Source organism: Calonectris borealis, chromosome 2 (genome assembly GCF_964195595.1).
Source record: "Calonectris borealis chromosome 2, bCalBor7.hap1.2, whole genome shotgun sequence".
NCBI lineage: Eukaryota > Metazoa > Chordata > Aves > Procellariiformes > Procellariidae > Calonectris > Calonectris borealis.
This window is the reverse complement of record NC_134313.1, coordinates 170,544,845-170,557,157: the sequence shown is the minus strand read 5'-3', so window position 1 is coordinate 170,557,157 and position 12,313 is coordinate 170,544,845. Positions and strand designations below refer to the sequence as shown.

Here is a 12,313-nt window from a genome sequence, read left to right as displayed (position 1 = left end):
GTGTTATGTATTTATTTAACAGATACCTAATTATGTATTAGAATTTTCTTGCATGATGAGGTAGGTCCAATAGGAATATAATTATGGCTGGTACCCATATGTAGAGAAATTAGTTTATGTACCACTACTGGTGGCATCTACATAAGCACAAGAAATACATCTGTTGTTTCTCATATGTCAAGCAAATGGTGTCCTAAACCAGCAAAAAGAAAAAATATTCTCGTGTTTGAATATTTGACAAACAGTGCTATCATGTTAGTGTATTTCTGATTTATTCCCTTTGTTCTATGACTTAGGAGGCTTTTTGGAAAAAACGGGTGTTTAATCTGTCTGTTGACATACAGCCTTTCTTGAATACTAAGGATGTTTTATTCAAGGCAGCCATTTCTAGTTAAGTTTCTCAGACTTTATCGTATGTAAGTTGTCATATTTAGAAGTTGTTTTGGATCAAAATGTGTACTTAGTGGAAAAAAGTTAGAGATGCTTTCTTACAAAATATTCACCAATAGGTTTGTATGAACTGATAGTTGAACAATTTACAATGAGAATGGAGCAGAAGGAACTAGGAGGAAGGAGGATTTGAGATGAAAAGAGCAAGAGATGACGAAGTAGTTTGGCAGCAGTCTTAAAATAATTGCCTTTTTGTGGCACTTCTTAGAGGTGGTATTCTTCGTAGTTGCATTGAAGTTAGCCTTGAATATTTCTAGGTTGCATGCGATGCGGGTAAAAAGAAGCAGCCGAGAAGTTTGGAGTAATGTGTTGAAGGTTTCTCATGCAGTTTGTTCTTTTCTTTCACCTTTCCCACAGGGAACAGTAACTGAAGAGAAGTCAAAGGCTACCCACCATGTTTATCCAAGTCCTACCTCAATGGATGACGGTAAAGTTGCTTTCCAATTTATAAGTGGAAATAGTCTTGTAATTAAATTCTGTTAGCAGTTACGGGAGCTTTCGCACAGACACAGTGTGTTCCTAGCCTGCTCCTGAGAGCCACTTGAAAAGTATTTCTAGGATTAACAACTCCAAGTAAAATCATTGTGTGTTCTGCTTCTAACTATTGGGTGTAACATTCACGTTTTTAATTGGTGCAACATTTTCAGATTAAGGTGTGTAACACTGAATGCTCTTCAGTGATTGCGTTGGAAATTGAGATATTATTTATTGCTGAATGCAGATAGACATTTTGTTTGTCCCAAATAACTTGCAGGCTGAAGGGGAACAAAGCTAAGGGTCCAGAATAACTTAAAAAAGAAATTAAGTTAGTTGAAAAATTGAAAGGAAGGATAGCGAAAGTAGGGGGCCTAAAACTAAAGCTTCATTAATTTTTTTTTTTTTTTGCTTCCTTGGTGTCCCCCAGTGGATAAGTGTAGGTCAAAATGTTGAGTGAAACATTATTAGGAATCAAGTAGGTGTAGGAAAGGTAGCATAGATGCTAAAGTAAATGAGAATTGAAAAACTTTCTGCCACGTTCTTGTCTTTCCAGGTGAGAGGTTGGGAATGGTGATACATATCATTGCATGTGGTTTGGAAAGGTGGATTCAATAACAAGTACACCTGATAAATTGAGATTGGCTTTATTATGCTGTGGTGTCTGCCTCCATATGAAGTATATAGGTTCCACAAAAGCAATTTAACAGCTATATCCTTCAGCAAATAACAAAAAATTGCTCTTAATTTTTTTCATCTTAACTACATTTAATTGTATAGCGGATCATTGTTTGTTGAGTCTGAGCTTTGCTGACATAAATTAGCTTTTTCTTACACGTCCTGGCATCTGATGGCCACTAGATGGAAGTGTTCACGTCTGTATAGGAACGATCATGGATTGTTTGTCCTCTCGTGCTTGTCTGTGTTCTGTGCTTCTAGTAATATCATGCCTAGCACAGGTTTGTATTTATTTTTAGCCACTTCACGTTCTTGGAAAAGGGTCGAGCATAGTAGGTCCCATCTGTCTCGTAGTCAGTGAGCATGCAGATGTGCTAGACAGAGCTCTCTCAACCCCTGATTATACTAAGATGAGAAAACAGCTGTGAATGCAAGCAGTGTAACTTCATACAGGTTCAAATCCTCAGGGTTTCTCTTTTAATCCTGCACTGGGCCATATTCTTGGTATTGGGGTCGCAGGGGGTCAGGTTATTACATTGTCAGATGTGCAGTTTAAAAGAAAAAAACCTTTAAAACGCCAGTCAGAATGAATGTATGCCTTATTGCAAAACCAGCAAAGTATTAGTGTTGCTCAGTAAGTCTGTTAACTTGAAGTCGTCATTAGCACTGCTGGGAAAGAAGAAAGTTGAAATGCAAGTTTTGTTAGACTCTTGGAAGTGTTTCATTAAAATCTGTTTCACCACCACCCCCTGCCCTGACATTCTTCCTTCAGAATTTTATTCCTTCAAAACTCTATTGTTTTTTTTAAATACCTGTTGAGAGTAGAATTTAGTACTGGGAAGAGGGTCTTTTGAAATAAATGAATAGTAAATCAATAGAAGTTGTCAATGAGGGGGTTCAGATGTTTAACAAGGATACAAAAAAAACAGAGGGGAAATATTTACCACTTGACAAGAAAGCATTTTGGGAGAAGTTTAGTCTTTTCGGTTATACAGAGATTAAAAAAAAAAGTGACAGATTGGAGCGTATGTGTCTCAGTGTTATTTCTGCTGTCTTTACTGAATGTCCTTTTGGAGGATTTGCTCTGTCCCATCCTGAGTTCCAGGCCCAACTGGCCAAGGTGTCTGGGAGATGGGGCAGGAGAAGACGAGCTGGCAGAGGATAGCGCTTCCGCCTGTCAGCCAGAAATGCCTCTTGCTTCTATTGAGAAACAGATGGACTGTTTCAAGCCTTGTTGGATCTTAATCTGGAGCGTGTTAGGGTATGAATGTATGTGACCAGGGAAGGAAATGTAATAATTCTTAATATTAATATGATTTTTCTAACGTAACATCTGTGTCATACGCAGGCGGAGCACAGGTGTGTTTAGACATGGCAAAGATAATACAGGCATGTGTATTAGTGAGGCAGGCCAGGCTGCTGTAATTTCACTACAGTAGACTTTTATCAGAGACGATTGCAATAACTTTACTATGACTGACTATGGAAAAGCAAAATAGTGCTTAATGTGCTTTACAATCTGCATCTGATGCTAGATCTCTTTTCCCTTTGCAGATGAATGGTTGAGACCTGTGATGAAAAAAGACAAGCAGGTGCTGGTACACTGGGGCTTTTTTCCAGACAGGTAAAGAAAGGTGGGGGGAGAAAGCACACCCCAAATCTCACTTAAGTTTGTCAAATGAAAATTGTTGATTAGAACTTGCAAGTAGGAAAATCCATGTCCTCAAACAAGCTGCTCCTTTAGCTTACTGAGTTACCTCTCCTGATAGCAGTGGCTGTGGTTATCAGTAGTGAACCTGCATGGGGTATTTGCCAGCTGTGTGGGCTACAACTATGCTCTTTTCTTGTTGTGCAGAATATGACAAGCTCAGACCTATCTCACGCTGGCTCTTCTAAAAATTTACCCTGAATATACAGTGCTGCATTCCTATTGTTTTGATTCTGAATGGTTGTACATTGCTGTTCATATTATGACACAAGCAGTGCTTGTCTTATGGAGTATAACCATGCGGTAATTTAGCATTGCTACCATTTCTCTCAATGTCCAACGCTTGAAAAGACTTAATCAGTGGTTTAAAACTGAAATACGCATACCCATGTGTGATACTGGCAGGTGGGTGAGGTTAGAAAAGGAGAGTCTATTTTTCTGCGGAGCCACTAGTAAGGTTGCAAATTGAACCAGACTTTCAAAGGGTGGAGTGAGCCTTCTCATAAAATTAGTAAGACTTTAAAGCCAAAAGGGAGAGCTTCTAATCACCTAGTTGAACTTCCGTCGACAAAGAGAGATTTCACTCTGTGGGTTGCCTTTAGTCAAGTGCAAGTGACTGCTGAAAGCATATATTTGAGAAAGCTGTCTTGTGTTGTTAGAAGATGTTAAAAGATAGTGTATGTACTGTTAGTAACTTAAATCTATTTGTAATAACTGGTTTCTGAGTCAAGGTTATGGAAAACTCAAAAGATTGATAACCCAGCATTGACTTCTATTTAAATAACTTTTCAGGCTATTAAAATCTGCTCTGCTGTGCATGCATAGAATTCTCAGGAACCATATGCATATTTCAGTGGAAGAGAGCAAACAACAATTACATTTAAGTTTCTTTCTTCGTACAGATGAAGAACTTTTAAATATTTTTATATTTATATCATATCAGTAGTCAAGTTTGTGTTGACTCTGTGTGTGTTTGTATGTGTGTTTATAAATATCAGTAAAAATGTGAGGAATGCTATATACGCATCTTTTCTTGCATAATGACTTATCCCAGTTGCCCAGTACATGCCTGGTGTTGATTGCAAAATATTTTGGCTTTTGCTGTTACTGAGTGCAGTTTCTTAGTATTTATAAATAGGCTTTTGAGGGAATAGCATATGGAAAAATGAATGTAAATAATAAATGGATTCCTCAGCAGTAGGGATTGAAGGCGAGAATGCATACTCCTTTCTTCTGGCAATCCAGTATCTTTTGCTTTAAACTGGTAAGAACAGAAACAAGTTAATTAACTTAATGCCAAGGTTTGAACAGGTGACTCAAACTGCATTTATATCCCTGAATCTAGAGAGTAGATTTGCAATTTTAAGCCGGAGCTGCCTTCACTGAGATGGCTTTCAAATTCAGAAAGTTAAAAATGTGCATTGGGCCCCTCCCTTCTCAGTGTGTCGTATTCCTGTAGCAGAAACCAGTGATTATTCCTTTAACTTTTCATTGCGTGGAAGATACTTTACTGTTCTATCCCAACAATATGATTTGCACATATCAAAATTGCTGAACAAATATTCCTGCCGGTGATCTTTCTGGATGAACAGCCCAGGGGACCAATTTCATTTTCTCTTGACTCCTCTCATTAGCTATGACACTTGGGTTCATGCCAATGAAATAGATGCTGAAATTGAGGATCCTCCAATTCCTGAAAAGCCATGGAAGGTAAGTCTCTCTTAAACAGTTTCTCAAAGTTACTGTATTGGTATAGCTCATGCTCAGGTGCTACTGGATCGTAGAACCATAGAATCGTTTATGTTGGAAAAGACCTTTAAGATCATCGAGCCCAACCGTTAACCCAGCACTGCCAAGCCCACCACTAAACCATGTCCCTAAGCACCACATCTACACGTCTTTTAAATACCCCCAGGGACAGTGACTCCACCACTTCCCTGGGCAGCCTGTTCCAGTGCCTGACACCCCTTTGGGTGAAGAAATTGTTCCTAATGTCCAATCTAAACCTCCCCTGGCGCAACTTGAGGCCGTTTCCTCTCGTCCTGTCGCTTGTTCCTTGGGAGAAGAGACCGACCCCCACGTGGCTACAACCTCCTTTCAGGGAGTTGTGGAGAGCGATGAGGTCTCCCCTCAGCCTCCTCTTCTCCAGGCTGAACACCCCCAGCTCCCTCAGCCGCTCCCCATCAGACTTGTGCTCCAGGCCCTTCACCAGCTTCGTTGCCCTCCTCTGGACACGCTCCAGCACCTCCATGTCCTTCTTGTAGTGAAGGGCCCAAAACTGAACACAGGATTCGAGGTGCGGCCTCACCAGTGCCCAGTACAGGGGCACGATCACCTCCCTGCTCCTGCTGGCCACACCAGTTCTGATACAGGCCAGGATGCCATTGGCCTTCTTGGCCACCTGGGCACACGGCCGGCTCATGTTCAGCCGCTGTCGACCAGCACCCCCAGGTCCTTTTCCTCTGGGCACTTCCCAGCCGCTCTTCCCCAAGCCTGCAGCATTGCCTGGGGTTGTTGTGGCCCAAGTGCAGGACCCGGCACTTGGCCTTGTTGAACCTCATACATTGGCCTCGGCCATCGACCCAGCCTGTCCAGGTCCCTCTGCAGAGCCTTCCTGCCCTCCAGCAGATCAACACTCCCGCCCAACTGGTGTCGTCGGCAGAGCGATGTTTTAATGTGCTGCTGAGTAACAATGGCTGCGTTTCCATATATATGGAAAAGCAGAGTGATATTTCTAGAGCTGTAATGAAAATGTCTAAAACATTTATTTAGTCTGGGGTGGATGCTGTTGAAAAAAGATTTTATTTTGTGAGTGAAAAGGACAGACTGATACATCCTTGATAGTGCCAAAATTACCATGTTTATTTTGACCTGACTTGAGGTGTTTTCGGATAAAGGTAAGTCCTTCCCTTACTGCTGAGGTGCAGCCATCGCTGGGATGAAACCTGACAACTCATTAGAAGGCATAATGGCATTATACAATGTTTAAGGAGAGGAAGTGGGGAAAAACACCGTATCTTCATGATGGTTTTGGAAGAATATTGTTAGAGAAAAGAACTGTCAGGTTAGGAGCCTGAGATTACCACACAGGTATTACAGGGCTGAAAACATGTTGTGTGCAGAAAGTTCATCTCTTTCTAGAATATAGAAATGGCCAAAAATATGAGGTATTAAGATAATATGGAAATCAAGAAGCTTCTTTAGGAGAACAAATCTGAATTTTTGAAGCCTGTGGTACAATGGAAATCTTGTCTGTTCTCTTTGAGTTACTGTAATGGCAGTGCTATTTCCAGCAGCTTCAGCTATTGGGATCAGAATAGAGCTGTGGTCTGGCTGACAGACTGCGTGTGGCCGTGGGCTCCCCCGTCCCCTGGTTTCGCACTGCTACAGAAGCTCTTGAGTTCGTTTCTCTTAGCTCAGTACCACTGCAGATACCAGCTTCTGTATGCTCTTAGGACAGGGCACAGTTTAAGTTTCTTGATTTTACTAAAATCCTTGGCATTGCTAATGAATTGTAGTGTATGATTGCAACTGTCCCTAGAGTTAAAGCCAACATGGAAATGAATGAGAAAACCAGTAGCTATTTAAAGAATCCCTGAGGGTCATATCTCACCTTTCTTTATGGAAAGGTTCAATTTAATGGGAACTCTGCTCTTAACTGTTGCTGTAATGATGCAGAAAGTCAGCGCTTCTCAAGCTGTTGAACATCTGAGCACTCAAACCAACATCAGCAGCCTTATTTAGGTTCTCTACATAATTAGTTTTCTTTCTACAGAAATGATTTGCCTTTCTGATTTAGCTCAGTGCAAGTGAACAATACAGTTATAATCAAACAGTAGTAAATACTGGTTTATTGTCCTTTTATTGGACTTACTTTTTTATATATAACGTGCAACGTTGTTCTGTGTGTATGCTATTGATCTGAACAGCAGTTAGAGCAGCTGAGGTCAGAAAATAACTTGATGTCTGTTCAAACACTTTATTCCAAGAGTTACCTGTGAATACTGGAACACATGCTTTTTGTGTATAAATCATAGAAGCTCAAGAATTTTTCAGCTATGTAAACTAGAACTTTATTTGAAGATGGGTATTTTAAGTCAAGGTAGTCAATCTTTCCAAGATATGGCCAACTCTTCTTAATTTTTTTTGTCTTTCGTGGCATATCTGCTAAGGTGATCTGTATATTTAGAAGATTTTTATGGCAATTTTCAGCATCCAAAGTACGCTCTTTGGATACAGAGCCGTTGTCCCAGCTGTGAGGACTGACCTCACACTTCAGAAGGCTTAAAAATGACTGAGGAACAGACAAGGCATTCAGTAGACTTACAGGCATGTTCATCCTTTATTGTATTGCCTCATGAAACTGTCATCAATTATGTGTAAAACCATTGCAAGATATTTGGACGTTCAGACCCTGATAACAAAACTGCAAGTATTTTCCTCATCCTGTGAGGTCTGTCATAGAGTTATTTTTTAAAAAAAGTTCAGCGTGTCGATATGTCGTTCTGTTCTTTAGGTTCATGCCAAGTGGATTTTGGACACAGATATATTCAATGAATGGATGAATGAAGAGGATTATGAGGTAGATGAGAACAGGAAATCAGTGAGTTTTCGACAGAGAATCTCCATGAAAAATGAAGAGGTAGGTGGTTCTCTGCTTAATGGGTGACCTGTTGATACATTAATATTCTTTATCTCTGCATAATTCAAATTTTGGGGACTCAAGGTTGCTAAACTTAAGCTGGTTGAACAGTTTGAGGTGCCTGTGATAACACAGTCTAGTTAAACTTTCTTCTGACATATGTCCTTTATCCAGATTTTTATTTTTTTACCTAATGTCACACATTAGCATTTGAATTTTGCTCTGTTTTAAGAGCACAGTTCTTAAGTATGTAGCTATTGCAGCATCTGGGGAATGGCTGTAGAAAATTCAGGGGGTTTTGCGTTGACAAATGGAAGAATTCTGGAGGTGAATGTGGTGCATGTTGCGATATTATTGCTTTTAGCTCCTGTGTTGTAGGATGTATTAAGGAAGAGTGTAGCCTACAGCATTTCAGTAACTGTTGTATTTGGGATGAGCTAACTACTTCGCTTCTCTAACAGCCTGTACGTAGTCCGGAGAGGAGAGACAGGAAAGCAGCAGCAAGTACAAGGAAGAGAAAGCATTCTCCTTCTCCACCCCCCACTCCTGTGGAGTCAAGAAAAAAGACAGGGAAGAAAGGGTGAGTGTCTTAAGTCCTGGAATTTGAGGGTGAATTTTCTTGGAAGAAATGCTTATGGGGACATCTCTGTCACCTTTCACTTCTCTCTCCTTAGATTACAGTAGAATAATTATTTCTACATAGACTTGAGTGATTTTGCTTGTGCAGTATATGTAGTTTCCTCTGTAGAAATGTATTGCCTGCAGGTGGAGGAGAATCTAGTGCAAGTTGTCATGTTATCTGTGTCAGTGACAGGGTTCATTGCTGCATCAGAGAGTAGAACTTATCAAACAAAAAGTTACTCAGCTGTTACTCAGCTGCTTCTAAAATAAACTAGTTCTGTTAGTGCAATTATGTAGTACAGGTACACTTTTTGAAGTATAGCCCCATAAATTACTGCATTTAATTGATGAGGTTTTTTATCTACATAGCCAGTATTTTAAAGTCCACTTCTTAAATGCAACTTTAACAGAAGTAGCATTTGTGGCCTACAGATTAGTTTTTTTCCAATGCTAGTTTGATCTCTTAAAAAAAAAAAAAAAAAAGACCAATATTACATCCAAATAAAAGCTTATTTATGGGGGTTTATGCGTGGATATGGAGGGGAGCACTTCTGAACTAAAAATTCAGGTCTTGTTTAATAGACCTGTTAGGCTCTAGTAAGACAAAAGTGGAAATTTATCATCTGAGGTGAGAAGGAATTAGTTGATAATCTGGATTACTTTTTTGTTCCAAATGTAAAGCCTGATTTAGATTCTGTAAGGAGAGGTGTGGGTGATTCTGCCTTTGTTCCCAAAGTGGCTTCCTCGGTACACAGAATCGATTGTACAAGCCAGCCTTTTTCCTTAAATGAGGCAGCATGCCTTGAAATGGTCTGTTGCCTCGTCTGCTCTGTGCAGCAGATGCCCTTATTGCAACTTTAAAAAGGACAAAGGTAAGTGAATCACTGCTCCCTTGAATCTCACTAGGATGCAAGTGCTGCCAACATGCTGGAGACAGTTTTGGTTTGGAATCAAGATTTGTGGTGGTCTCCAGTCTTGAAACAGTGGAAAAGGCCATTTTTTTGAAGCTTACTTTGTTTTAGTAATATGCAGAGAATATTTTTCATTAACTTCACCAGCACCACTTCCTACAGCATTCATGTTTTCATAAGTGTTTTAACCCAGTCCTTTAATCCTGATATCTCAAGAATAACGTGAAGATGAGAACATCTGACAGTTGCAGCTGGCATAGAATTTGTGTATGATCTGTTTTAGACAAGCAGCCTTATATGGGAAAAGGAGAGGGCAGAAAGAAGAAGATGAACAAGAAGATCTTACAAAGGACATGGAGGATCCCACACCAGTACCTAATATAGAAGAAGTGGTACTTCCCAAAAATGGTAAAATATGCATACACTGGATTCTTTGAATGTTAAAACAATTGCTTAAACTGCACTGAAAAATCCACATGTATTTTGCCAAATCTTTGAAATACTTTGTGGCCATGGGGCCAGGTGATCTGTGCCCATCTGAATTTATCTAGTCAGGGATTTGAATGTGACAGCTGAGAAGGGCAGCAGATTCACCTTCTTTTGGCTTTTGAAATATATTTATGAAAATCCACTTAAATGTTTAGTTCACCTATTTTAGGATTGCTCTCACCCATTATACAGAATTCATGTTTTTGGGGGATGGAGTTTTCTGGAGAAAATAATTGTATGCCAAGTACCCAAGATAAGCACATTAAATGAGTGGAAACTCTAGCAACATGCCAAATGCATTCAGTTCTTAATCCTTTTCAGAAAAATGTTGATCTATGCAATACCTGTTAAATAAAGATAAGTCAGAAAAATAATTCCTTCTATCAAGTCCTTGACACCAAACTATTTTGGATGTCACACCATTTGGTTTTTACTCAGTTTGAACTTGCATGTAAGAATTGTTGTGTTGTACAGGTGGAAAAAGTACAGTACTTAGTCCACTAACTGCATGAATAGAAGCTGCGTTGTGTTCAGGTGTGAAATTATGGAGAAATCAAACCAATGGTCTGTTGTACTCAACCTGCGCAGATGAACTCTTTTGAACTGCAAAGACCTGACCAACAAAACTGTTGATCGATAAGATAGTAAAAGTATGCTAGGCTTTGATAATTGTATCTTGTCTGATGGTTACTCATCAGAGTTTCAATCTTGCTTACTTTTGTAGTGAACCCAAAGAAAGACAGTGAAAACACGCCTGTGAAAGGAGGAACAGTAGCAGACCTCGGTAAAACAAACACGCAACACCCTCTGGCACCCCCACCCCTAAGTTTTATAGTAAAGTCTTGCTTGCAGGCCAACAGAGTAAATATTTTTAAATCTCTCAATTTTAAAAGGAATCTCTAATTCTACTCTTTTATTTAATTAATTTCGTTTTCATATGTATTTGAGTTGAAACGTATTTACTCTTTCACTTGCAAGGCTGTTCCCTTGTAGGCATCTTTTTTTTTTTTTTTTAATGTGACATATAAGCTCTTTTCTGGCAGAACTGTTCTTTTCTTCCTGGGAATCAAGGTGAATCACAGGTTCCCTAAGCTTTGCTAAGCCTTTGACGTAAGAGATATAAACTAGTGTCCCATATCCTGTTATACAAGGCTACATCTAGGGCACTGGGAAAGGCGGTAATTAGGTATGGATTCCTAAGTGTGGAAAAATTCTAATTATCCTTCCTCTGTATTCTTATCTGTTCCCTTGTCTGGGCCAGTTGAGTGCCTGTATAAGGATGAGATTGCTTTAATGATGTGTGGTCCACTTTGCTTTCCTCCTCGCTTCCCTTCTAAAACAAATGAAATACTCTTTCCAATTAAGCAATTGCCTTGCTAGAAAGGCTTATGAGCAATCAGATGCTTTTTATTAGTGTAATTCTCAATGCTTTTACCTTTCAGATGAACAGGATGAGGAGACAGTGGCAACTGGAGGAAAGGTAACAGCAGCCATTTCTTACTAAGTTTGGTAGACACTGAGATCATAGAATGGTTTGGGTTGGAAGGGACCTTTAAAGGTCATCTAGTCCAACCCCTCTGGCCATGAGCAGGGACATCTTCAACCAGATCAGGGTGCTCAGAGCCCCGTCCAACCTGACCTGGAATGATCCCAGGGATGGGGCATCTACCACCTCTCTGGGCAACTTGTGCCAGTGTCGCACCACCCTCATCGTAAAGAATTTCTTCTTTATATCTAGTCTGAATCTCCCCTCTTTTAGTTTAAAACCGTTTCCCCTTGTCCTATCAAGATCTTAATCTCATCTTCATTAACTTAGCCTGTAATGTTTTTCAAGTCATATATAAGACTAAATTAGTCACTGATAGGAATGTTGTTTTGCTATTATAAAAATTCTACAAATGCTGTGAGATTATTTTGTATTTTTAAATCTAGCATATTAAAAATGAGAATGAGGAGACAGATGCGAAGTATTTTCAAAGAAGCATTTTTCAGATGCAAGATTTTTCAAAGGTTATGCTTTTTCTTTAGGTTTCAGGACTAAATCTAAACTCCAGATAGGCTTCCTGATCATTTTAATACAGTTGTCAGGGTAGTTCTGTATTTAATTGCATTATTGGTGTGCCAGGTACTATTTTTAACGGCTTGTCTGGTATAAGATGGCTGCCTGATCGTGCAGGTAAGAAAAGATCACATGTGTGTTAGGTTTATGCAGTTGCACTCCTGCACAGACACTTGGATTGGTTATACACATAATTAAGAAAATCTGACTTTCTCTCCATACTGATGTATGTCTAGTTTTACCGTACTTCAGTTCATACATCCAGTCTCTGTATGTGCTTT

At 39.6% G+C, this 12,313-nt stretch overlaps 1 protein-coding gene across 3 annotated transcripts in view; it reads left to right on the top strand.

Moving 5' to 3' along the window:
• Positions 1-12,313, top strand: part of SMARCC1 (SWI/SNF related BAF chromatin remodeling complex subunit C1) — a 93,314-nt gene that overhangs the window by 21,183 nt on the left and 59,818 nt on the right. For all 3 annotated transcript variants that reach the window (XR_012672763.1, XM_075144435.1, XM_075144434.1), the window contains exons 6-13: positions 808-877; positions 3,157-3,226; positions 4,945-5,020; positions 7,827-7,952; positions 8,414-8,532; positions 9,768-9,892; positions 10,698-10,757; positions 11,416-11,453. Coding sequence is in view for 2 of the 3 variants with exons in the window: in XM_075144435.1 (XP_075000536.1) it covers positions 808-877; positions 3,157-3,226; positions 4,945-5,020; positions 7,827-7,952; positions 8,414-8,532; positions 9,768-9,892; positions 10,698-10,757; positions 11,416-11,453 (684 nt within the window). In the remaining variant the exon portion in view is untranslated. The remainder of the gene's footprint in view (positions 1-807; positions 878-3,156; positions 3,227-4,944; positions 5,021-7,826; positions 7,953-8,413; positions 8,533-9,767; positions 9,893-10,697; positions 10,758-11,415; positions 11,454-12,313) is intronic.